At 40.7% G+C, this 27,717-nt stretch overlaps 1 protein-coding gene across 1 annotated transcript; it reads right to left on the minus strand.

The window, feature by feature from the left end:
• Positions 1-436: 436 nt before the first annotated feature.
• Positions 437-27,478, minus strand: LOC121282462 (5-hydroxytryptamine receptor 2A-like). Its single transcript, XM_041196166.1, has 4 exons — positions 27,474-27,478; positions 25,091-25,428; positions 3,432-3,632; positions 437-1,245 (listed from the first exon to the last, which is right to left on the minus strand). Exons 1-4 carry the CDS (start codon positions 27,476-27,478, stop codon positions 437-439), a joined length of 1,353 nt encoding a protein of 450 aa, XP_041052100.1.
• Between the last annotated feature and the right edge of the window lie 239 nt (positions 27,479-27,717).

The following is a 27,717-nucleotide window of genomic DNA, read 5'->3' on the forward strand; positions in this document are numbered from 1 at the left end:
CTCTATTTGCTTGAAAACTGTTATCGCTTTAACTTTTCCTAGTTCTGATGGAAAGCCATCGATCTGAAACATTAACTCTGTTTCTCTGCACAGATGCTGCCTGACCTGCTGAGAATTTCCAGCATTTTCTGTTTTTGTTTCAGACTTCCGGCATCCACAGTATTTTGCAATCCTAAATTATAAAGCAATTAAGGAATCCAATCCAGTCGAGGCATCCTGCCCTACATACCTTGACGAGATAGTCAGTCCCTTATTATAGTGTTGGAGAAGCATGTGGTATTTGAAATGCCAGAAGAATAGAGAATACATCATTACTTGTTAATTATCTATCCACATGATATACACCCCAGAAATGTATTTTTCACATAACAATATTGTTTGAAATCTTTCAACCAGGCAATAAACATTTTCTTACCATATATATATATATATATCGTTACACACAGCTAACTTTTTCACTGATAACAATAGAAGGCTTCGTCGATCCCAGTGCTACATGTAGTTTTTCTTCAGGGGCTTTTAATTCATTACTCACGGATTTGTTTCCATTGTTCGCGGTAGTCATTTCCAAATTTCTCTCATATATTGCTGACGTGGAGGCAATGATTGTGAAGTGATTTCTGGTTCTTCTGATACTGTAATGGCAACGAATATAGTGGGAAAAAGCTCGGCGGTATGTTCCATTAAAGAGTGTGTAAACTAGTGGATTGACACCAGATGAGGTATAACCAATCCAGACAAACACATTGAGCAGCTCTCCAATGATGGCTTCATTGCAAGAATCCTTGCAGATAACGGACATGACATTAGTGATGAAGAACGGGCACCACATGACAACAAACAAAAAGAAGACGATTCCAAGAACCTTTGAAGCCCTCTGTTCATTGTTGATTGAATGCATGGTTCCTTTCCGGAAGAGCCGAGATTCCTTATTCAAAGGTGGCTTCGGACTTGCATTTGGTGTCTCCGATCTTTGTATCACTGTTGTGCTTTCTCCTATGTTCTCCTTTTTAAAGACGTGCAAGCTTGTTCGCTTTTGTTTTTGATCGCCTAAAAACACGCTGATCTGCTTCTGCAATGCCCGTACAGTCAAGCAATACGTGAAGACCATTATAATCAGTGGGATAAAGAATGCTACAAATGAGCCCACAAGGACAAAGCTTTCATCATTAATGGCGCAGCTGTGGTCAATGAAAACCCTGGACTCATCTTGAATGCCGATGACGGGGATTGGCATCGATATGCCTGGAAGAAATAGTTTCAAAGAGATTATGAAGTTGTAAAATACTTTTAAAAAAACTTAATTAAACTGGGGACAAAAAGGAGAAAGGTAATGCAAGGGGAGCCAGAATATAACATGATGTTGTTGCTAAGCTTTGTTTGCTCCACCATCCACACTCTACTTCATAATCTATTCATCATTTGTCATTGGTTTCCTCCTTAAGATCACATATTGGTGGAAATGGCTGGTCTGAATACCTTTAAATTCTATAGAGACTATTAGCCACATCCATACACAGAATCAAAGAATGGTTATAACATAGAAGGAGGCATTTCAGCCCATTCTGTCTCTGCAAGAACAACTCAGCTACTCCCAAGTCCCTACCTTTTCCACATAGTCCTGCACATCTTTTCTCTTCAGATAATTATCCAGTTCTGTTTTGAAAGCCATGAGGAATACACAAAATCTGAAGTGCCAATCTGGTGAAACTACAACACAATACAAGCATGCTCAGCAGCAGAAGCACTATGCTATAGATTGAACTATCTGGTCTCATAACCAACAGATCTGATCAATGATTTGTAGACCTGCAACATTCAGTTAAATTATGAATGGTAATGGACCATAAACAATTAACAAGAGAAGGAGGCTCCACAAATGTCCCAGTCCTCAATGATAGGGGAGCATACTTTTGACTTTTTCCTTGTTCTTCACTTTTCTACTGAGTTTTTTGACTAATAATAAGACCATAAGACACAGGAGCAGAAATTAGGCCATTCGACCCTTTGAGTCTGCTCTGCCATTCAATCATGGCTAATAAGTTTCTCAACCCCATTCTCCTGTCTTCTCCCCGTAACCTTTGATCCCCTTACCAATTAAGAACCTATCTATCTCGGTCTTAAATACACTCGATAACCTGGCCTCCACAGCCTTCTGTGGCAATGAATTCCATAGATTCACCATTCTCTGGCTAAAGAAGTTTCTCCTCATCTCTATTCTAAAAGGTCTTCTCTTTACTCTGAGGCTGTGCTCTCAGGTCCTAGTCTCTCCTACTAATGGAAACATATTCCCCACGTCCACTCTATCCAGGCCTTTCAGTATTCTGTAAGTTTCAATCAGATCCCCCCTCATCCTTCTAAACTCCATCGAGTATAGACCCAGAGTCCTCAAACATTCCTCATATGTTAAGCCTTTCATTCCTGGGATCGTTCTTGTGAACCTCCTTTGGACCCTCTCCAGGGCAAGCACATCCTTTCTGAGATACGGGGCCCACAATTGCTCACAATATTCTAAATGTGGTCTGACCAGTGCCTTATAAAGCCTCAGCAGCACATCCCTGCTTTTATATTCTAATCCTCTCGAAATAAATGCCAACATTGCATTTGCCTTCCTAACTACCGACTCAACCTATAAGTTAACCTGCAGTTAATCTGTGATATTGAACTCTTCTATATGAGTAAAGTGTTAGAATACCAATTGCTTGCCGCTTCTGGTAAACTGTCAACATAAGTAATAATTATTTCCTAAATGGGAAGTCGAGGTAAGCTCTTTATTTTTCCAAAAGAATTTCCAATGTTTTTAGAAGAATTTTTTTCATTTGTTATTCATTCATGGGTTGTGGGTGTTGCTGGCTGGGCCAGCATTTATTGCCCATCCCTAATTGCCTTTGAGAAGATAATTCTGAGCTGCCTTCTTGAACCGCTGCAGTCCATGTGGTTTAGGCACACCCACAGTGCTGTTAGGGAGGGAGTTCACTAGTTTTGCAAGTTTTCGGTTGATGTATCTGAAATAACAACTTGCTTACTGCTATGGAAAACTTGTACCTGCTACGCCAATCTGGTGACCACATCAGTTGGAAGGGATTGCTCCATAAGCAATAGTGGAATAGCAGAAGTGATTATGAAATCCTCGAAATTACACTAATGGTTGTGAAATCTGCGTTTGCAGGAACTGCTAAATGTTAAACTGAAAAAAAGGTGCATCTAGTTTGCTTTCCATCAGTGTGATCCAATGGTTATGAAGTTTTTGACTAATTATGGCAATCAATCAATTAGTCTAGGTAAATTTAGACATGAGGTTAGGAAAGCATCCAATAGTGAAAAGTTTTGGAAACTATAGTTACATTTTTAAATGGTTGCGGAGGTGGGACTGGAAGCAGATGGCCTCGCAATTTCTCAACACTGGCTGTAGAAACAGGTGTAATACTTACCTATTGAAATGGTCCAGACAGCAGTTAGTTTAATAATAGCTTTAGTTCGTGAGTTGAAGCGACTATGCTCAATTGGATTCCGTATTCCAATGTAGCGATCCAGTGATATTGCACACAGATGCATGATGGATGCAGTGGAAAAAAGAACATCCAAGTAAATCCAGATGGGACACAGCTTTTCCGGGAAAGGCCAGGTATTGTCTGAAACACAAACTATTTAGGTTAAAAGTGGAATTTTATATTTATGCATATGTTAGAGAATTGATCTTCAGACAACTGTTCTTAGTGGAAACATTTAACTTTATTTACAAGAAAGCAGCAGCAACTACATGTGTGCATCAAGCTCCACAACTAAAGAAGAACTCTCCTGTAAAGGTTCCCCGTGCTGTAAACACACTGGTTTACACAGATCATGTGATCTTACAACACAGGATTATTCTTAAAGCTATAGTCCTACATTTCCCAAAACTATAATTACTACATTCCTCCCCTTTAACTTTTCTGTACATTTTGTACTTACAAGGATATTCATCCCATGACATTACAATATTTACTCTGGTCATGAAATTACGAGTTCAGTCTTTCAGGTGGTTTCCTGATCCGTGTGGAATGTCGCAGCTCCAGGACTTTAGATTCTTTTGTAGGAAACACATTCTTTGGAACCGCATTAACATCAGATACCTCATCAGGAACATGCATTTCAGTGTCTTCCACTCTGACAGAGACATCGGGCATGTCTGTTCTGGGTTGAGCAACTTCAACAGGAAATACTGGTTTCGTAATGGTTACAGGTGGAACATGATTTTGTTGGGGTATCTCTCTTTTTCTTAAATGAATCCACATGCTTACAGGTACTGGCCCTCCACTTCCATGTGGTACAACAATGGTCCAGCACAGAACCCACTTTACCAGGTAACGCCTTCGGCCCTCCACCGAAATTCTTTACATGTACTGCTTCTCCAACAGTAATTTGTCGCTCACAACTATGCAAATCATGAATTGTTTTTTAGTTCCCTTGACTTCGCTCCACCTTTCCCTCCAAATTGGGAATTATTAGGCTTAATCTTGTCCGAAGATGAAGCCGCATCAGTAATTCTGCAGGTGTTGCTCCTGCCATAGTGTGTGTGTGTGTGGGGAGGGGGGGCCTTGTTCTGTCGTGAAATAGAAAACAAGCAAGTTTGGTCTCCAACGAATCACCTGTTAACTTTTTCATTCCTGCCTTAAAAGTTTGTACTGCCCTTTCCTCCAGTCTGTTTAATGACGGATGGTATGGTGCAGTCTTCACATGGTTGATACCATTGAGGCTGATAAATCATTGGAACTCAATGCTTGTAAATGCAGTACCATTATCTGAGACGATTACTTTTGGCAATTTGTGGGTGGCGAAGCTCTGGCATAGGTTTTCTATAGTAAGGCCAGATGTTAGCGACTTTACCTCATAAACGTCTAACCACTTGGAATGAGCATCTATAATCAGTAGAAACATGGTTCCAAGGAAAGGACATGTGTAATCAATCTGCAGTCGGACCCAGGGTCTACCAGGTCATTCCCATGGGTGTAATGGAGCTTCCACCAGCAACTTTAGTAGCTGTTGACATTGCACAACAGTGTTTTACCACATCTTCAATATCATCGTCTATCCCCAGCCATCAAAGATAACTCTGTATTATCGTCTTCATTTGGGAGACCCCTGGATGGGCACTGTGTAGCTCAACTAAAAGTGGTTCTCTTCCTTGTGCAGGAACTACTACCTGTGCACCCCATAATAGAACACCATCTTGTCTGCTCATCTCTTGTCTTTGGTTGAAAAATGGATTCAATTCATCAGAAACTGGTTCCTGGGACCAACCATGTAAACTTGGTCTCTCACTCCAGAAAGGATTGGATCATGATTTGTCCAGTTTCTTATCTGCCTGACACAAGCTGGTGAGGAATCCAGGAAATTCATCATTAATATGAGTTCCAGGGGTTTGGGACATGTTCATCATTCCCTTGCAAAGGAAGGTAACCTAGGGCATCAGCATTTGCTATATGAATCCCTGGTCTATGTACAAAGTTGCATTCATATGCTACCAAAATTAGGGTCCATCTTTGTATTCTTGGGGAGGCCATGGGAGGTATAGCCTTTTTCTTGCTAAACAGCCCCAAAAGAGGTTTGTGGTCTGCTACTATCATGAAATGCCCATGCACGTATTGGTGGAATACTTTACACCAAAAATAATCGACAGACCTTCCTTTTCAACCTGAAAATATCCTTTTTCAACTGGGGTAAGTGTCCTGGATACATAGCCTATCGGCCTCTTTTGCCCTCCTCCATTTTGTGAGCTAATAACGTTCCCACTCCACAGGGGGACGCATCACAGGTTAGCACCAATTCCTTTGTCTGGTTGTAGTGCACTAACAAATTTGAAGAGTGTAAGAACTGTTTTACTTTTATGAAGGCTTCTTTTTGGGGTGCCTCCCAAAACCAACACTTTTTTCTTAGCAGGGGCCAAAATTGTGGATAAATTTGGTAGAAATCACCCATAATAATTTATCATCCCTAAAAATGATTTAAGTTCAGAGGTGTTCTTGGTTGCAGGTTCCTCTCTTATTGCTTTAACCTTCTCTTCAATTGGAAGTAACCCTTGAACATCTACCTGGTGGCGCAAATAAATGACCTAATTTGCTTGAAAAGTGCATTTTCCTTCTTCAGGTACAATCCTGTTTCTACAAATTGTTTCAGGACTTCCTCTAGGTTAGCCAAGTGTTCCTTTTCTGGGAATCCAGTTATCAGTACATCATCCAGGTAGACCACAACTTGAGGTAGTCCCTGTAATAAGCCTTCCAACATCCTCTGAAAAATGGCACAGGCTGAGCAAACACCGAAGGGCGGGCATGTATATTGGTATTACCCTTTGTGTGTATTTATGGTGACGCATTCCTGGGAGCCATCATCCAGCTCCATTTGCTGATATGCATGACTCATGTCAAGCTTTGTATATATTGTCCCTTCTGCTAGTTTGGCATATAGGTCTTCAATCTTGGGAATAGGGTACCTGTCCAGTTTGGCTGCTCTGTTGACTGTTAGTTTATAGTCCCCACAGATCCGGACGGTCTGATCTGGTTTAAGAACAGGGACTATGGGTGCTACCCACTCTGAGAATTGAACCACTTTTATGACACCCGGGCTCTCTAGCTGGTTCAGCTCAGCATCAGCCTTCTCTCTCAGGGCGCATGGCACCGGTCTTGCTTTAAAGAAGCATGGATTTGCTTCTGGGTCCCCATAAATCTTGGCCAGTAGGCCTTGGATTTTTCCCAGTTCATCCTTGAAGATGGTGTCATTTTTTTTTAGCAGCTCTGTAGTCCACCTGCTCGCAACTGGATGATTTTGGACCAATTCAATTTAATCTCCTTCAATCAACAATGCCCTAGAAGGCTTGGCCCTTCATCTTCTACCACCATCACTGGTAGCTATGTCGATTGGTGTCTATAATGAACAGTTGCTCTGGAGATACCTTTTGCTTGGATTCCCTCGCCTGGGTGCGTTTTCAACTTCGCAGATGTTTGTTCCAAATTTAATTGTTGTTTACCTTTATCTAAGGTAAATATCTGGAAGTGTGTTCTCCATTTATGGTGGTAGAAACATCTGTGTCTACTCCCATTTTTAATGGTTTACCATTCACTCGCACTGTAACAAATATTGGCTCTGTCTTCCCAACTTTCATGTTGAATATTGAATAAATGTCAGAATTGGTTGTTTCTGGCTCTTTTACACTATAGACTTCATTGGACTTTGTTTGTTGTTTGGAGACCTATTTAAATCCCACTTTGCACTGTTTCATTATGTGTCCACTTCTATTACAAAAACAACATTCTACTCTTTTAAATTGTCAATCACTAAACGACTGATTGACTCCACATCAATGAAAATTATTTTTCGATATAGTTGCTAAGTTGTTTCTTCTGATCTTTCGGTTAGCAGGGACTGATTCCCGCTTTGCGGCGGAGTCCTGGCTTTTCGCACCACTTTCGACAGACTGTTCATGCCTGACTAGGAGTACGGCAACATTTTGCGACCCTTGAATTGCTTGTGAAACCCTCACAGAACTTTCATCGCTAGTACTATTTCTTACACGTTCATAAAATCAAGATTCACTTCAGCCAGCAATCTTTGCTAAATAGTGTCCTCCTGCAAGCCACATACTAAATAATCTCTGAGCATGTCATTCAGGGTTTCAATGAAATCACAATATTCCATTAGTTGTTTTAGTTTTGCCTATACATAGCAATTGTCTTCAATGGGGCTCTATTCTGTGAATTGAACATGAACCCCTGCATTTTGACTGAGGGCTTGGGTTGAAAAGGTACCTTAAAAAGGTCTACTAATTCACTGAAAGTCTTTGAATCTGGGGCTTTGGGGGCTGTCAACCTTCAAATTAACCTGCAGGTCTTGCTCCCACAAATATTCAGGAGAATTGCTCTCCTCTTTTCTTCCCCCGTGATTTTGTTTTCTTGAAAGAAAAATGCAAGACATTCTATATATTGAGACCAGTCATCTGTGGCTGGCTCAAAGGGATTGGTCTGCCAAACTGTGGCATTTCAGATGAGTATATGTTCTTTTATTTTTAACGAACTTAGATGCTCACAATAGCTGGGAGAGATACAGCACCGAATCTGATTTATCCTCATAACCAGTTTGTTATAGAGTTGACCTTCAGACAACTTTTCTTAGTGGAAACATTTAACTTTAATTACAAGACAGCAGCAGCAACTATATGTCCCAAATAAAACTCCATAACTAAAGGTAAAGGTTCCCACGCTGCTAACACATTGGTTTACACAGATAATACAACACAGGGTTATTCTTAAAGCTACAGTCCTACATTTCCAAAAACTATTATTACCACAGCATATATGTATGGGAGCTTCATAATCCCTTGATTTTCTCCCCAGATCCCCTGGTCCCCCACTCTATGAACAACATGTAGTTTAGGGGGTAGTTCAAGTGACTCCTTCCCAGCTAGGTTTCTGATAGTGTTGTTCTGATTGTCCCCAGCAATTAACCAGTTAATTCCTCCCAGGGTCCTCTTAAGGGTTCTGCAGTGATGTGTCATGTTGAAATCTGTGATTTTATTTTATTGAGCTTCTGTTGTGACAGCCTTTGTTAGAAAACACAAAGGTAAGATAGAATCCAGAGACATAACAACCTGTTATATAGTGCTGGTCCTCACTGTATACTGACTTGTATCAGGAAATCATAACAGATATAGTATCTATTCTGTCCAATCCTTTATTTACAAAGGGTACCACTATTGACTTTTTCTTCACCTTAGTGTTCATACCTTGGCTCAAAATTTTCATCTCATGCGTGCCTGATTAATTAACCATGTACCCGCATCCTTTAGCTCAAAACTGTTTTTCCTTGTAAGTTGCTGGAGATGTGAGCTGATAATGACATGGCAAGGGCAACAAGAAAATCAGGGAACCTGGTGAACAACAGGACCAACAGTGCATCTCCTTTTGAGGATTAAGCTCAGAAGATCATAAGGAACAGAAGCAGGGTTAGGCCATTTGGGCTGATTCATGCTGATCTGATTCTGGTCTTGACTCCACTTGCTTGCAGTTCCCCATAATCTTTGACTCCCTTGTAGATCAGCCTTGAATACATTCAATGACCCAACCTCAACTGCTTTCTGGGGAAGAGAATTCCAAGGATTCATGACCCTTTGAGAGAAGAAATTCCTCCTCATATTATAAAAGAGAACCCTTATTATTAAGCTGTGCCCCTAGCGTTAGGATCTCCAAGAGGGGAATCATTCTTTCAGCACCTACCCTGTCAAGCTGCCTCAGAATGCTATATGGTCCAATAAGATCACCTCTCATTCTTCTATACTCCAATGAGTACAGGCCCAATCTGCTCAACCTTTCCTCATAAGACAAGAAATAAGCAGAGGAAGGAATGGGAAGGATGGTAGGTTATTGCGCATGCATTCAATGTCAAATCAGCTAAAGAAAGCAAAATAAAGAAACAAAAAGAAAGATCTGATTATGAGAAAGGGGAAATAATGACAGGAATGAAAAGTATGAAAAGAAATTCAAAAATGTAAAATTTGGCACTTCTAAAATCTTCTACAGGAATGAAATTCTATGTTTGTGATTTTGCACTTTCTAAACTAGACAGATTGATTGGCAATTGTTAACTATTATCCCATTGTTAAAGGGTACTCCCACTATTAATTACTAGACTTAACTTTCTGTGGTGTGGGCAATTAATATGCAAATTCATCAACCTCATGAAAAATACATGAAGGTGCTGAGCAAGTAACAATTTTTGTGTGGTATCTCTTCTACGTCACAATTTACTGGCCAATTTACACAATTAATAACATCATAGGCAGAATTTTCTGCCTGTCGGGCGGGCGGGCCCAACCCAATCGCCAGCTGGGGGCGGAGCTGATCTCTGCCGGAGAAGCGGGCCCTGCTTCCATTATACGTGGGCAAGCCAATTAAGGCCCGTTCAGCGTGACGTCTAGCGGGAAGTGCTATGCCCTTCCTGTGCGGGTGGGGGGGGGGGGCGACTCCCTAAAAATGAGAATGCACACTTTCGTGCATGCGCACGCAAGAACGCACATCTCCCTGAGGCAAAGTGCTGCCTCAGGGAGATCGCTTACACTTTTAAAAAGATTAAAAATAGAAGAAAAAAATTCCCTAACATGTCCCCCACATGTGACAATGTCACATGATTTGGGACATGTTCATAAATTACAGTAAAACTTTATTAAACTTTTTAAAAACCTACATGAAACCTCATCCCACTGGTGGATGAGGATTCATGATTTTTCTATTGTCCGCTGGGGCTCCTGGCCTGCCTGCCAACCTTAAGGTTGGACGGGCAGTTCCTCCAATTGTATAATTGCTCCTGTCAACCGCCTCAATTGGCCATTGACAGGTCGGCGGACCTGCAGCTGATTTTGTTGCGGGTCCGTCTTCCTGAAAATTTAAATGGGATGGGGTGACGTCGGAGGTTTCACCTGACATCATCCTGTGTCATTTTACGCGTCAGCGAGCGGGCCCCGCCCACTGCTTGCTGACGGCAAAATTCTGCCCAATGAGTTGGTTATGCAGCATTACTTTTTCAGTAAACCCTGGCTCCTAACATCTTGCTGTTCCAACCTCAGCATCATGAACCTGAATATATATGATCTCTTGGGGGCATCCTTTTGTCCAAGAAACAGGCAGAAAAAGAGAATACAAGAGCTGGTTGTCAGGCCTATGAAATCAGACAACTCTTCCACTCTAATTTGTGATCAGCCTCTGGGATCCAAGAGGATCTACTCACTGCCTCTGCACTAAGCAACAGTCAGGAATCAAATTCAGGAGCTGCTTGGGAAGAGAGGAAAATCATATTTTTCACACCTCATACAATCACTGCACACACAACTTTCAGGTGGACTGAATATACTATTTATGCCACTGTGATTTTTTTGTGTTTTCTGGGCACTAACTGACATTATGTTCTCACTTTATAATTGAAGGCAGTGTGATATATAATTTTGCTGGATTTACAGTGGAATCTCAGCATTTCTTCTCCACTGCTGTCTCTGAGATCATCACCTCAAAATTTCCACATGGAGTGGGCTATTTGGCCCTTCAAGCCTGCTCCGCCATTCAATATGATCATGGCTGATCTGGTTGTGGTCTCAATTCCACTTTCCTGTCTGGCCCACATAATGCTTGACTTGCCTGTTTATCAAAAATCTGTCTCACTCTGCCTTACATAAATTCAATGAACCAGCTTTCACTGCTTTCTGCAGAAGAGAATTCCAGATACTAACAACTCTCTGAGAGAAAAGGAATTCTCCTCATCTCCGTCTTAAAAGGGAGACCTCTTATTCTTAAACTGTGTCCCCTGGTTCTAGTCTCCCCCACAAGTGGAAACACCCTCCTGGTATCTACCCTATCCAATCCTCTCAGGATCTTAGATGTTTCAACAAGATCACCTCTTGTTCTTCTAAACTTCAATGGATACAGGCCTAACCTGTTTAACCTTTCTTCATAAGATAAGCCCTTCATCCCATGATTGAGATGAGTGGGCCTTCTCTGAACTGCTTCCAATGCAATTCTTTTTTCAAATAAGGAGACTAAAACTGTACACAGTATTCCAGATGTAGAATATAGATTATTATAACATACATTATGTGGAGGACAACTTAGCATCCACATGAAAAGTGTGACCCCAAACTGAGGGTAAAATTCAATATCAATTGCTTGAAGAAAGATCATCTGACAAAGATCAGTCCATGAGGATGAGATAAATTGTAACACTGTTGCAACTCTGTTATGGATTAAGGATGACAATTATGAAGACAGTGTACAAAAATTAAAATACAGAATTGACTAATTCAGTAAGTGGTCATACATCAAATGGTACTGTAAACTGTGGCAGCTAAGAGAAGATTAAGAAATTTATCCATATTATATGAAATATAACAATACTGTTTTTATCCCTTATAATGATGGGATTTACGGGAACAGATTAATTCTATTTTCAGAGCATAGAAAAGCAAAGAATGAACCTACTCAGCCCATCAGGATTCTCACTTGTGTCTCCCTTCTCCCTATTTAATGTTAGGGACATTGATACTGAACTGGGCCCTAATCCCCAAAGCCTAACTCCAGCTTCGACTCATTTGAATATCTCCACAGTCTGGCTGCTGCTCTCCAGAAATGACTGCTCACTCCCATTGCACCTAATCCCTGTTCCTCCAAGACATTTATTTAATAGCTTAATGAGTTTGTAGTGGACTGCGCATGGGTTGTCACCCTGGTTTATGCTGGTGTTCTGGTCAATGCCATTCTCCAAAGGGCCTTCTGCTTGATGACCGATGTGCCTGCCTGTTTCAGGTGGTAGGCCTTTTCCATATGCAAATTGAGTGCTATGGTGTAAATTCCAATAATAATTTTAAAGGATGACTGGGGGGTGTTCAGGCTCTGCTCCCATTTTACTGGACAGTTCTGCTGAAGAAGCCCCCAAAAAGGTTAATTTTATAATTATTTTTGTGGGGCCAGGTGGAGCTTGAGTTTTCAGGTATAAGCTTAGGCTGCCAATGCTCTGGCCTTAACTTCTGTATAACTGATTCCTTCCCCCATCCGTCCTGCTAGCCTCAGGACCATATCTTCCATAGTTCAGCTCATGGTGTGTCAGACAATATGCAGACATGTGATTGCAGAAGTATGAAAGAGGACAAGTGTGGCACTTATAGGAAGTGTATTCCATAAGCAAGACTTTTATTATAGTATAGGTAGCAGTAGCACAGAGTACACAGAGAATCAAATGGATGTCACAGGACAAGCGGGGTTAGAGGGTGGAAATAATTTAACCAATGCTGAAGGAGAGCAGCCATGCTGAAGCTTAGAAGGTATGACAAGGTGACGTTGGAGCAGTGCGGAAGATAAGGTTAGAGTGTGACTGAGGTAACAGAAGGGTTAGTAGTCAAAGAGAAGGGGTGATTATTGGGGGAGAGGCAGATGAAGCAAGAGGAAGGGGGGAAAGTGAAGGGACAGTCCCAGAGGCTATATTAAATCAAACTATGGCCCCTCCAAAAGGTAGTTCTTTCAAAATAACATTAATGAGGCTGTTGTGCTGGTATGACATGCTAAACATAGAAAGCTCCTATCATAATGTCACCTATGTGAACAGTAGATACTCCAAGTACTATATTGGGTTCTAATAAAAGCAAGCTTCACATGAAGTTTTCAATGAAATATACACCCCATGTTCTGAATTTAGGATATACATTATAGATAAGTATAAAAAAAACTAAAAGTGAGAGATTGGAATACAAAATTTGGTTTGATCATGGGGAAGAACTAGCCAAGATTATCTTATTTGAGTGGGCATTCTTAGTTTGCTTGGCAAAGGTTTATCATAGGAAACACAAAATTGTTCTGAAATTTGCCACAGAAATTGTAATAGGAGCGCAAAAGTATCCTTACACTGTTTAAGTGTAAAATCTATATGCTATCCCATATCTGAGCTGCACTATTATCTGCCTCATGGCAAATTTAATTAAACTTTCAGCACTACCTATATAGTTCCTTGATGGGGGGGGAGGGGAGGCAATGGCATAGTGGTATTGTCACTGGACTAGTAATCCAGAGACCCAGGTTAGTGCTTTAAAAGAATAAAAGGAATCATACCCGGTGGGCACCAGGGAGACTGGGGTGGTTTATCGACCCTTTTAATCACATTTTGATTTGATGTTTGTAAGTTTCCATTAAACATTGTCTTTGGTTTTTGACAGCTGACCTAACTTAGGGGCTGTATTTATTTTATCCCTGATTTTGTTGCTTTTGTTTATTTGGTTGACTTAGAAAGAGTATAGTTCCTTTATATGTAGCCAGCACAGAATTAAGGAGCTTGGTTTACTGATAACATAAAAGGACTAAGCATGGAACCAGTTAGGAAGTGCTCAGATCCAAGAAAAAGACTTTGTAGTGCATCTTGCAGTCATATAGAGATTGTTAAAATGTGCTACCTGCTATGTGTATGCATTTCAAATGGAGAGAGCAGAACTGTTGAAAGACAAATGGTTATACTGGTATCTTTGTGTCAATTTGCATTTATTCTGTATCAAGTATTTAAAATAAAAACACATTAAAATTGTGTTTTGGGAGGATTTTCCCCTCATCAGGTAGGCACAGCAGGCAGGCCCAGGAACGGCCGCGAGACCGACCGCCGCCCACGATCAGGCTCCGACCACGGTTCATGCTGGCGGGCCAATTAACGGTGAGCCAGTGTGAAATGCGGCCGGAGCCTCAGTGCTGCCGGGGTGGGGGTGGAAGGAGCACGAGCTTCGAAGCGTGCGCATGCGCGGGGAGCACATACTGACAGCTCCCTGAAGGCCTCAGGGAGATGAAGGTTTTCAAATGGAAAATAAACTTTCTACATATGATGTAAACATGTCCCCACATGTGACTCAGTCAAAAAAAAAGTTATTGTTGTTTGAATAACCGTTGGAAACTTTGTCCTGCCCTTGGATGGGGTTTTGTTTAAAATGCAAAGGCCGCCTGGCCTATTCACCTGCCTGCCAACCAAACGATTGAGCGGGCAGCAAACAATGCAACTTAATTAATTACATAAGGGCCTTATTAGGCCTCTTAATTGTTGGATAGCGCATCAACCGAAAGATCGCGAGAGTGTGCGATGACGTTGGGATGCTTGTTCAGCGTCATCGCACATTATTTCACTCCCCTTCGGTGCCCACCCGCAGGATGAAAAATTCTACCACTAAAATTGTGCCCTTGATTGTCTCCTACTGTTTCATGGTGGTCTATTCAGCCACGGAAAGGTTATTTGTCAACTTGGAGTCTGATATCAAAAAGAAACATATATTTTTCAATACTTTTATTGTCAGAAGCAGTAATATGTTGTCTGTAATCCTTCTGGGGTGCAATTACAATGTAGGAAAAGCCTAAGACTAGGTTAATCTTCAGAACCAGGTGATTCTTCATTTAAAATGTCATGAACTAGATTGAAGTAGTTGCAATGGTTAACATTAAATAACATTAAGAAAGAAATATGTAAAATTCTCAGTCATTTCTGTCAGATACTGCTGAAAGGTCAGAACATGTAGCCATAACTAGAACTGGGGTCACTGTTTAAAAATAAGGGGTCGCTCATTTAAGACAGAGATGAGAAGAAATTTTTCCTCTCAGAGGGTTATGAGTCTATGGAACTTTCTTCCTCAAAAGGCGGTGGAAGCAGAGTCTTTGAATATTTTTAAGGCAGAGCTAGATAGATTCTTGATTAGCAAGGCAGTGAAAGATTATTGGGGATAGGCAGGAATGTGGGATTGAGGTTACATTCAGGTCATCCACGATTTTATTGAATGGCAGAGCAAGCTCAATGGGCTGAGTGGGCTAGTCCTGCTCCTAATTTCTATATTTGTATAAAAGTATTAAAGCATTGTATCCAGTAATTCTATAATTGTAGTTGATCGGTTAACACAAATCTGAGGGTCACCAGCACTGGTTGAATGCCTTCTGGGAGATTTTGCCACATGATCTTCAACCTCCCCTCCCCTATGCTCCCACTATTGGTCACCTGACATGTCCATCCTTGGGCCACATAGTCTTCCCAAGCCAATTGGAAAGTAAACTGGCTCTTTTTTTGAGTGTATGATTCTTGACAGTCAGTCAAACAGGCTGTTTGCCGCATCTCCAATATTTTCACAATCAATACAAATTTTCAAAAAAAAAGGAAAAATCACATTTTTTTTAATAACCCTATGATTTTTTTTTCCTGGCTTGGCTAGTTTCCTGGAGATTAATCTTCAATTCCTGGAGGCTTCAGACCAATCCTGGAGGTTTGGCAACTTTAAACAGTTCAATTAGCATTTTAAAAGAAACAATCCTCTAACAAGTCAAGATGTTCAGGACCTGAATGTGAATGTGAGACAATGGGGTAACTTGTATGCTATTTGCCTTTCCAGCTTCACAAGGAAGCAGAAGTATGATGACTAGGTGTCTTTCCAAGCTAATGTAGCTGGAAAGGGATATATTGGTGAGATAGAAACATCATTCTGCTCTCTATCCAATCAAGGGGCAAACCATATATTTTGAAGTTAAAGTTCCAATTAATGCCTGAACCACAACACCTAATTATGAGAAAGGAGCCTATTTGTAGTCTACGTTAGGTACAAAAGCAATTTTACATGCTAGATCTATTTAAGGAAGGGATGTAGATAAATGATAAGAGAAGTGATACCCTTTTTGGATAGATGGAGGGCATCAATGAAAACAATATAGACAAATGATAAGGAAGTTACAGGTCTTGCAGTTTTTTAGAGGGCCTTTGTCTATAATTTCACCCTTTAATGATTTATTTTGTGACTGTCTTTCAAATGAATGATCCTAATGACAGATGTAGCAAGAGTCATACAGTCTGTACTGTTCAAATCTCAAATAGAGAGACAGCAGCTTAGTTAAGAGTCTGTGCTCCTTAGAGAAGAAGCCGATGGACACAGTCAAGGCAGAATGTCTGGTGCCTCCCAGACTTGTGAACTATCTGTACACTTGTTAGATGTAGATCCTCGCTATATAACTAGAATATTGTATGAATATTGCAATAAGGATTCCTTTGTAGAATCTCATATATAATTTATAGTTTCTTCTCACTTATAAGTGCATGGTTTGTATTATTGTGGAATCTACATATTAAAATAGTGCCTAACCTCAACAAAGGCGTTTGAAGTGTTTCGTTGAAGGACTTGAACTAAAGTAAAATTAAGCATTAAAGCCTAAACACATTATAATTCCTTGCAAGTTGTTGGTCTTTTTTGCCACAAAGAATTTTTGGCTATTCTAGTCAGAAAATAATTCAACGTAATTATTAATAATAATTATCACTTATGATTTTCACACTTTGTCTACAAACTGCTGTATACCATTCAGTGTCTTCTCCAGCATATCCGCTGGTTCCCAAGGCCACAAAAGGTGTCACATTAACTGTGCTGCAATTTGTATTCCACTTATTGTGACATTTTAGAAGGAATCTAAAAAAAGCTTTCCTTCTCTGTTCTTAGGGGCAATGTACTCGGTTCCATTGAGCTGGCTTGAATGTGAGATTGTTCAGGCCAGCTAAACCCCAATTGTGTCCTTTGCTGTAATTTCTGCAATCATTGAACCAGTTTCGGCAAGTATATTAATAGGTTGGTGCTCCAAGACGAGAAGTACAAAATTGAAGAACCACAGAACCATAGAAACTTACAGCACAGGAGAACAATTAGCCCATCTAGGACTTTAAAACAGCAGGTGTGCTTACTCTCAAATCTTTCTGGCTGTAAACCTCTAAGTTTCTCATCCTCAAGAATCTGTTTGTCTAATTGCCTTTCAAATTATTTTTGGAATCATTTAGCCATACAAATACTGTGACTATAAGAGCAGGCCAGAGGCTAAGAATCCTAGTGAGTAACTCACCTCCTGATTCCCCAAAGCCTGTTCAACATCTACAGGGCCCAAATTAGCAGTGTGATGGAACACTTCACACATGCCTGAATGAATGCAGGTACAACAACACTCAAGAAGCTTGACACCATCCTGGTCAAAGCAGCCAACTTGATTGGTACCCCATCCAGAAACATTAACTCCCTCTACCACCACTTCACAGTGGCAGCAGTGTGTACCATCTACAAGATGCACTGCAGGAACTTACCATTTCTTCTTAGACAGCACCTTCCAAATCCATGACCGTTACCATCTAGAAGGATAAGGGCAGCAGACACATGGGAACATCACCACCTGGAAGTTCCCCTCCAAGCCACCATCCCAACTTGGAAATATATCACTGTTCCTTCACTGTCACTGGGTCAAAATCCTGGAACTCCCATCCTAGCAGCATTGTGGATGTACTTACATCACATGAACTGCAGCGGTTCAAGGAAGCAGCTCACCACCATCTTCTCAAGGCAATTAGAGATGGGCAATACATGCTGGCCTAGACAATGACACCCAGATCCCATGAATGAATAAAAAAATTTCTTCCATTATCTTTTCAGGCAGAGTATTCCAGATCTCAACATGACCAGAGTGAAAAAATTCTGCTCATCTGGCCTCTGGATGTTTTGCCAATGGTAGTAAATCTATGCCCTCTGGTTATTGACTCACTCAGTAGAGCAAATAGTTTTTCTCTATCTACTCTAGAAAAACTCCCTCATCACTTTGAAGACCTCTATCAAGCCACCTCTTAACCTTCTTTGTTCCAAGGAGAACAGTGCTAATTTTTACACCCTCTCTTCTTAACCAAAGCCTTTCATCCCTGATAACATCCTTGTTAACTTCCTTGATATGCTTCTTCAAGCTTTTTCCAACTTTCCTGAAGTGTGGTGCCCAGAAGTGATCTCAATATTCTAGCTGAGGCCTAATCAGTAATTTTTTAAGTTCCAGCATGATCTCTTTGATTTTATATTCTATTCCTGTCCTGAAGTAACCTATATGCTTTTTTTTAACCATCTTGTCAACTTATCCTGTCACCCTTAATGAATTATCTACATGGACACCCCTGCTCAACAATACTTTCCAAAATTGTGCCATATGTAGTATGCTGTCTTTCCATATTAATCCTCCTAACGTCATGAAAATATAATAATTTTCATATTATTGTGATTTATTGTAAAAGTGGGTTAATGGTGGGGTTTGGATTAGTTTCTCTGAGTGAATGTGTGTGGGATATAATTGAATTGGAGCTGGTCTGGAGACTTTGAATTATCAAAAAAAACTAGGTTTGGGATGCTAATTATGTAAACATGGCTGCAATTTTAGAATGTGTGGTTTAGAATTTTAGATAAATTAGGTTAGTTTGAATTTCAAAGAGATGGTAAGATGTTACACTTAGCCAGAAGGAGCTAAGCCAAACAGTGTGTTTATTTTTCCTAAAGGTTACTGATAAAATTAGTACTATAAAAGATTTATATTATGAGAAAAATAAAGTTGCAAAATCATACAGGAATTTACATTAAAAAGGGATAAACATGTATAAAGGAGATGAAGTTATGGGTCAGAAGGGAGAAGACATTCTAAGATCTAACACAAGTGTGAAAAACCTCTAGCATCTGTACATCAAGTTGCTGTCCACAGGAACCAAAGCTGAAAAAAACTAATTTTGAATTTGACTGTCCAGGGTATTGTATGGATTTGCCTGGGTCTGTTTAAATCTATTTGTTTTTAACTATTGCCTTAATGGAAGTGCAACCGGAAGTGAGATTAATTAGGGGTTTTAGGAATTATTATGGTAGTAATTTGTAGACCTATGTATGTGCTTGAAATCTTTTCTTTTGTTGGTAAGTGTTTAATTTAATTTTCTAAAAACCTCTGATGTCATGGTAATCCTATTACTTTTGAATTCAGGCCTGCATCTTGAAATAAAATACAAATTGCAAAACATTTGTGACCGTGTGATCAAGTTTCTCTTGTGGATTTAATCCATGTGGCACACATCATCTGCCGCATCATAACACTAAAGTGCATCACTTCACAATTCTCACTCCCTCTGCCATGCTTCTGTCTATTTCACTTTCCTCTCCATGTAATCATGAAGAATATAACTATCATCATCATTACTTTCCAGTAATGCTTCCTACACCTGAGTCGATGTAGTTCATAAAAATTGAGAGAGTAATGGACCCAAAGCTGATCTTGGGGAACGTCTTTAAAAACCACCTCCCAACCTGAGAACTATCCATCCATCACCATCCTTTGTTTCCTTTCCTTGAGCAAATTCTGCACCATATCACCACTTTCCCCTTAATTCCTTAGACTTCCATCTTCTTAATAACTCTTTGATGCAGCATTTTTTACTCTTTCATGGTTCTGGGCTTTGCTGGCTAGGCCAGCATTTATTGCCAATCCCTAATTGCCCTTGAGAAGGTGGTGGTGAGCTACCTTCTTGAACTGCTGCAGTCTATGTGGTGTAAACAGATCCACAGTACTGTTAGGAAGGGAGTTCCAGGAATTTGATCCAGTGGCAGTGAAGGAACAGTGACATAGTTCCAAGTCAGAATAGGGTGTGGCTTGGAGGGGAATTTGCAGGTGATGTTATTCTCATACATCTGCTGCCCTTGTCCTTCTTGGCAGTAGAGATTGCGAGTTTGGAAGGTGATGTCAAAGGAGCCTTGCTGAGTTGTTGCAGATGGGACACACTGCTGCCACTGTGGGTTGGATGTTGAGGGTATGAAAGCTGAAGGTAGTAGATGGGGTGCCAATCAAGTGGGCTGCTTTGTCCTAGATGGTGTTGAGCTTCTTGAGTTTTGCTGGAGCTGCACTTATCCAGGCAAATGGAGAGTATTCCATCACACTCCTGACTTGTGCCTCGTAGGTGGTGGACAGGAGTTGAGGAGTCAGAAGGTGAGTTACTCATTGCAGAATTCCCAGCCTCTGACCTAATCTTGTAACCACAGCATTTATGTGGCTGGTCCAGTTCAGTTTCTTGTCAATGGTAACCCCCAGGATGGTGATAGTAGGGGGGTTCAGCGATGGTAATGCCATTTAATGTCAAGAGGAGATGGTTGGATTCGCTCTTGTTGGAAACTGTCATTGCCTGGCACTTGTGTGGCGCAAATGTTACTTGCCACTTATCGGCCCAAGACTGAAAGTTGGGCATTTTGTCATGTGCCTTCTTGAGTGTGAAGCCTCAAATGGTTTGTGCTCCAGAAGACTCAAATGAGCACATCAGTGATGCAGTGAACAGAAGGAGGCTCATGTGTATGCACGATGACATACTTGGTGCATTGGGAAGCTTGCTAGAAAACTTCTGATCAATGTCAAGGAGAATGGAAGAGTTCAGCATTAACTTGGCACAGGGCACAAGGCTTTGTGCACAGCTTGGAGCTCATCCTCTTCAGAATGGATATGGTGGCTAACTCTATCAGTGGACCCGGTCCTTATCATGTCTGAAGGCCAATGTCTCAGTTTCCAGTACAGCTCAAGCAGCAGCCATTCTACATCTAAATGCTGCAGTGGAAGCTCAGGGTAAAGTCAGACAAGGTCAACTTTTGCCATGCAAACCAAAAATGCTACCATCATAACTGTGAATGTCAGTGTTCTCCAGAGTTGCATGGCAGTCATAGCAGTCCAGCAACCCGTTCTCCAACAGATTACCAGCATTGCTGATGTGTCACTCTGGGGAAATGGCAATGGTTCAATGTAGCACGAACCTGCTGGCTTCTCCCAGCAAGACAGCATTCATCTTCTCACCACTGCTGCTCCATCAGTGCCCTTGCTATTGCCTGTCTGCCAGAATGCTGCCAGAAATGAAAGACAGTCTGCAACCTGGACTTTTAGGCCCTGGGTTACTTCAGATCTCCACTGACAGTCAACAACCTTCCACCGTCATATTGCAGGCAGGAGTAGCAGTATATCAGAGCACTTGGAATGAAAAAGGAACATGGAAGGCAAGTATGACATGAGTGCACAAGGGTAATTAGCTAACAACTGTGCAATATGGAATGATTTAATTTGCAATTTTAGTTTGGAATGCTTATTCAGCGATGGCTTTTATTTTTACATTGTGGCCAAGTGGATGGTCATAACATAGGGAAGGTGAGATTTGGGACTCTTGGTGAATGGGAAATTGGGGTTATGTTGACAGGCATTTCAGTTGGCTGAGTTGATCACAGATAGCCTGACCCGAAAGGGGATGTGTTGGCTGCTTCCTTCTTCACCTTCTTCCTCCTAGTCCTCTTCCTCCTCCACCTGCTCCTCAGTCAGTCACCATAAAACTGGAAGCAAGGCAATGCAGCAGATCATCATAAATTTTGGCATTTATCTGTTGAGAACTGCAGACCTCCTGCAGATTATTTTAGGCAGCAGGGGCACTGGCCCTGATATTGCTGTGGTAATTATGATGAAACTGGCAGCATTTGCTGTCATTACTCTACTGAAACTGACAGCAACTGTGTGAGCACAGACATGCACAGAATAATGTGAAATCCAGAAATTGCTGTCAATGTCTATGCTGTTCCATTGTATTGTCGAGGTTCCTACAGTCTGAAATCTCCACTGCAATCACAAATTGACAAAAAATTCAACTTTTATGCTATTAGTCTTGTTGCAAAAACCCTAGAAAATGTTACACCTTAATGAATAAGGTATAACTGGGTTTTTAACTGGCCTGAAAAATAAATTTTACATTTGTGGAATGTCAACTTTCTCCACAATGATTAAAAATTTCATGTTTTTAAAAACAGAATAAAAATATTTATTTTTTAATGGTGTGTTCATCTTTACTTTAGCTTCTATCTTAATACAGTCATACATCCATTTTGCTTTCTGAAAATTTTTGAAATGCCTTTAACTTCCTGAATTGCTGTGTTTGCTGTTTGATAAACATCAATTTGATTGGTTGTACATTTGCTTGCTGACATCACTGCATGTCAGAACACCCTTTTGATTTGGGGCCAGATTTGAACTGATGCCAGGAAATGGGAAATCCCCACCAGTGGGATAGCTAAATCTTTGTGGGCAGCTTTCTTGCACGGCTTTCACTGTTTGCACGTCACTGACACATGCGTGGGTTGCGCACCAGAGTCATCAGCCAAACCATCAAAGGATGTCCTTTGTCGCCTGGCACTGGTGGGTCTGGTTTGACATGGTGAGCATGCATGCATTGCCGTGAGGCTATACTTCTTTATTTTTGAAAATATTATTTTTCAAATGTCAACTAACTGGAAACTTTGCAATTTGAAATGAGACAGAACAAACTACTTAAAAATACAAGATCACCTTCTAAAGTGAAGGTGAAAAACAAGTAAATCACCCCCAGGGGAGTGCGAAGAGATAGATATTTCCTACAATTCAGGCACTTATTGAAACTCATTGTCTAAGGAAAAGACATGAAGATGTAACGTGCTGGATATTGAAGCACCCAAAACCCCTTGGAAATACAGAATGGGTGAAGTATTTCAGGGCAAGGCTGCAGACACTGCAGAGAGATTGCATTAAAGTTTTCAGCAGAGGAAACAGTCAGAAAGCTGCATGGGCTCTCTTCCTCTTTTGGAACAAGTGCATTGCCCAGTTTGGAAGCCACCTTTACTAGAAATCTACCAGAGAACTGAGATCTCATAATAATTGTAACATCTTCACATCTGACCGCATCCACGAAACTAGCTAATCCAAATCGGCTGCTATGTTTAAAATCTACACCTCAAGGACAATCAAATGACACTTGATTGTATATACTTTTAACTTTTTTTTAATTGAACTCTCTGACATATGTGTGTGCTTGCGCGCATGTGGGCCCTAACGACTACATGAGAGCCGAATGCTTGACAATGTATTTTTAATATTTTTCTTGTGTTTAGTAGTTAATAAATTTGTTATTTCTTTAACTCAAGAAAGCTTTGTCTGATTGGCTCCTTATTGCTCCCAGCTTAAATGGTTAAATGCATTCTAGTTTGAAAAAAGTATATCCTCATGAAAAAGAAACTTAAACCTTTGTTGTGACCAACTGAGGAGATTCAATAGAGGGGACCCAGTTCATCCTTTCTCACCTAATGTAACAGCATGCAGATGGCAAAGTAAACTGCTGCAGAATGAAGGTATTATGACTGCTGCCAGGAAACTGGGCATTGACTTGCATGATATTCTGCATTAGGTTACACACAAGCTGAACATTGAAGGAATGGAATTTCTTTTGGTTGTGGTAGATCTCAGAGTTTACATGCAGTAGCTGCAAAGTGATAGGCATGCAATCAATGTCAGTCTGGACGTGCAATCCTCATAAAACAGTGTGCTTCTTCCGCCTGTTTCTCTGGCAAGATAGATTGAAATGTAATCAGTTCTCTTGGAATATAGAGCCTCACTGAAATCCCTTATGCAACAGTGGGTGGTGAACTGGGAGTTGATGTAAATGGCTCCAACTCCAGCCTGGAAGGGGCCTGATGTGTTAAAGTTCATGTGCACATTCACCTTCACAGCTTCCAGTAATGCTGCCCTCACCCAACTCCGAGTTAGCAGATTTAGCTGTAGCAGATGCAGACTTCAGTGAGGACATCCATTATTGAAGTCTGCCACATTGTTCTCTGCTGGGGTAGAGGGAGATTTGCACGCTAAGCAGCATGATCGGATATGGCCTCCTACTGAGAACCCTTCTCCACCACCTCCTCCCTTTACCAGCAGCTTATCCTTCTCTGTACCACTTCTGCTCATTCCCTCTGCTATAGTCCAAGAGGAATGCATACTATGCAAGGAAAGCACCTATGTTTGAGAGCAAGTGCTGATGGTGCAGAATCCTTGAAGTCAGAGCTAAGTCCCTCAGCACATGCCACACCATTCTTTGTGGACTTTGACATCCTTGAAGAACTCTAAAAGCTATAGAACATTTCTAAAAATCCAGCAAGAGCCAGTAGAAGTCAAGTATCAACTAACCTCTAAGTAGTTGATGACCTTTTAAATAGTCCTGTTGGGGTTCATTCCTGCTGCTAAATGTGCGTTCAGCTGTATGTGTTTAAGAGAAAGTATTAGCCAGACTGCTGAGCTCGAATGTGGCAGGGCTGGCATCTAATTAATGTTACATATTGATTGATGTCACAGTCTGCCTGCCTACTCTGCATGCTTCCAGTGGATGCTCCCTGAGCACAGGATGATGGTCTCTCAAAAACTCTGCCCAGCACAGCTCACACCAGAAGTGTGCGGGTGTGGTGTGGATGCAATTTTGGAGCTAAAATAACACTTGTAGTGCCATAAAAACAGGCATTATTGAGCCGAATTTTGCGGCCTATAAATCTAATTAACCTGCCCATATTTGCAAGTACGAGTTAGTAAATTCAGTTATAACTCATGCTTTTAAATTTATAATTAGGATATCTGCATTCTTTGAATTTCACTCAGTATCAGATTACAATTAAGTCTAATCTTAAATGTGCCTTCAATTCTATTGCTGTTCTGGTTACATCCAATTCAGCACTAAGGAGTATGATGAATTGTGCCATTTCGCACAATACTGGAATCTGACTGAGAGTTTCTGTCCTTGAAAGAGAAAATTAATTACTTTACAGATCTCAGCCCACTTACAATTCCAAAATGGTTTGATAATTCTATTTAATTGAAATCCTTGGACAATTTTGCAAGAAGCATTGCCAACCCCATTGTCAACAGGTTGATAAAGCCCAAATAGAACTTACCGTAGAGAATAGTAATTAGGGAAACTGGCATAACTAAAATTCCCACCAGCATATCAGCAACAGCCAAGGACATTAGAAAGTAGTTTGTAGCATTCTGTAGCTTTTTCTCCAGTGAGACTGCCATGATCACTAATATATTTCCCCCAACAGTCAACACAATGATGATGAGAATCAGCAAGGCTGGCCAGTTCTTTTTTGAGATGGCTGTGCGTGAGATGTCCTCTGAGTCTGAGGCATTAAATATTTCCCCTGGGGTCAAGCTCTGGTTCAGGGTATAAGAGCTGTTGATGTATCTGGCCATCAGAACACTGTGCAAACTGAAATACAGAAACACGGAACTGTAGCAATGCTGACAAATTTTGAAGTACTTCCTTAAATGAGATCTGAAATGCTTTGCCCTTTACTTTTGTGAAAGGTCTCTACTAAAGGGAAGACTAGCTCTCTGAGTTTGGACACATAAGAAGATAATCCATCCATTATTCTGTGAGCATTCAATTGAGAAGTCATGTATTTCAAGCCTTCGAACATTTTTCTGTCAGACAAGCAGAATGAGTAAAAGCAAAGTGCAGGCAACAGTAGGGTTCTCAAAGTTCGCACCTGGGTTACTGAATCAAAACTGCAGTATTTTCTTATTTCACACCTCTTGCAGTACCAACCACAATAACACCACACATGTTGCCAAGCTCCTCAAGTGGTTCATTTTGCCATCCCCTTTTCTCAATTTTTCTTCTTTGTTGTATACTTTACATCTCTCAGTCTCATTTCTGATTTTCTTTTTTCAGAAGCTGAGAAGTTTCATGTGGGTTTCCACAGGCTGTTTTTTTTCTCATTATAATGAACTCGTTAAGATCAAATCAGTATGTTCTTCTGAAGTTGAATGAGTCCGGTTCTGAAAAGAATCACAATTAGAAGGTTATTACATTATTATTTCATTCAATACTTGTAAATATTAATCTTATCAAAACTCTGCACTCCTCCCTGCATTCAACATTCAATGAATAGTGCCTCATGTCCTTGGAAAAATATCAAAATATATCTGCTGCCTACGTAACTACCATTTTTACATGCACATTTATTCATTCTAGTTGCCTCTGCAGCTAGGTTTCAAGGCGAAACAATCAACTAATTTATTGCAATCTCTGCCAAAACTATCATCACACATAGGCAAGAGATTTATTGAAGTGCCAATTCTGATGTATTTTTCATCTCTGTTGCCCTGACAGTTATCTTTTTCCTGAGTTCATTAGCTTCTGCTTTATCCATTACTACCTCACACAGAACATGAGGGGAGCATTAACTCAGTATGTTCCAAATTACTCATGATGAGATGCTTTAATTATGTGCAGAGCTTATGATGTGTTCTTTTTAGCGATTTAACATTGCCAACTGAGGCTTGTACAAGATGAAAAACATGCTAAACATAATTTTGCACCCAATGTGCAGCACTTTTTGCTTTGTCAACCAGAAAATTGTGTCATGATGTTAATGCATTGAGTATATGAATTCAAATAGAAAAATCTTTTAAAGATGGTAGATTGATCCAAAAACAATGAAATGGGCTAATGGAATGTTGGCTGTAATCTCAAGGATGTGGATTACAAAAGGGAGGAATTAATATAGCCTTGGTCAGACCCTATTTGGAGTACTGCATTAAGTTTAGAGCACATGGGCTTCAGGAAAGATTACTGGCCTTGGAAATTTGCTGCACAGATTCACCAGAATGATTCCTGAGTTTAGAGGGTTCAACTATGAGGCGAGGCTGCATAAATTTGGCTTGAATACAGAAGAGTGGGAGGTGATCTGGTGGAGGCATTTAAAGTGTCAAAGGGCTTTGACTGGTTGACACAGAAAAACTATTCCCTACGATGTGGAATCCAAAAATGAAGGACTCGATCTTAAAATTAGAGCTGGGTCTTTTAGGAGAGTAATTGGGAAGCTTTTTTTCACTCAAAGAACACGTTATTACCACATGGCATGAAGCCACTGGACCCCATTTTGCAAAATATGTTTAAGTATCCAACTTTAACTTTCGGCAAAGCTTAATTTCTTTCTCATTGCTGGGTTAAAATCCTGGCATTTGCCACTCAACTGCACCTTCACTATTCAAAGGATACTGCACAGTGGTTCAAGAAAAAGACACAGCAACATTTTCTCAAGGGGAATTGGGAAAGGGCGATAAATGTTGGCCTTGCCAGCGATGTCCATATCCTGAGGATAATTATTCTTTAAAAGTTGTCTGTAGCAGTAATTAGAGTACCGATTTCCACCACACACACTGCAGCTAATGATAGCAGGGATAGTAGACACCATGCAACCTTTTCATACAAAGCGTTCATATATCAGTTGTACGTTGATGGAATAATATCTATTCCTATTTACTTACGCCATAGTATTAGTGATGGGCATGCAAGTGGCTTTAATGACATCTTGTAGCTGTGGGAAACTATAGCTGTCCCTGCTGCTGCTGTTTCCTTCTGAAGTGCAGGTTGGTGGGCCTGTTGGGAAACATGGCCCTGGCTACATTGTATAATGGACAGTATAACAGCTGATGCAAGAGCACTTTGACATAAGAGTTGCAGGCAGCATTGATCTTTCCTGCCACTGATAGTGCAGCATAGATGGTTGCT

This window comes from Carcharodon carcharias, chromosome 9 (genome assembly GCF_017639515.1).
Source record: "Carcharodon carcharias isolate sCarCar2 chromosome 9, sCarCar2.pri, whole genome shotgun sequence".
Classification (NCBI taxonomy): Eukaryota; Metazoa; Chordata; class Chondrichthyes; order Lamniformes; family Lamnidae; genus Carcharodon; species Carcharodon carcharias.

Bases quoted from the DNA above. Each gene is read 5' to 3' on its own strand.
- LOC121282462 (XM_041196166.1), bottom strand. The intron at 3,633-25,090 runs GTAAGTTCTATT...TTTGTGTTTCAG, and splicing joins CCTAATTACTATTCTCTACG to ACAATACCTGGCCTTTCCCG. The intron at 1,246-3,431 runs GTAAGTATTACA...TATTTCTTCCAG, and splicing joins TGTCTGGACCATTTCAATAG to GCATATCGATGCCAATCCCC.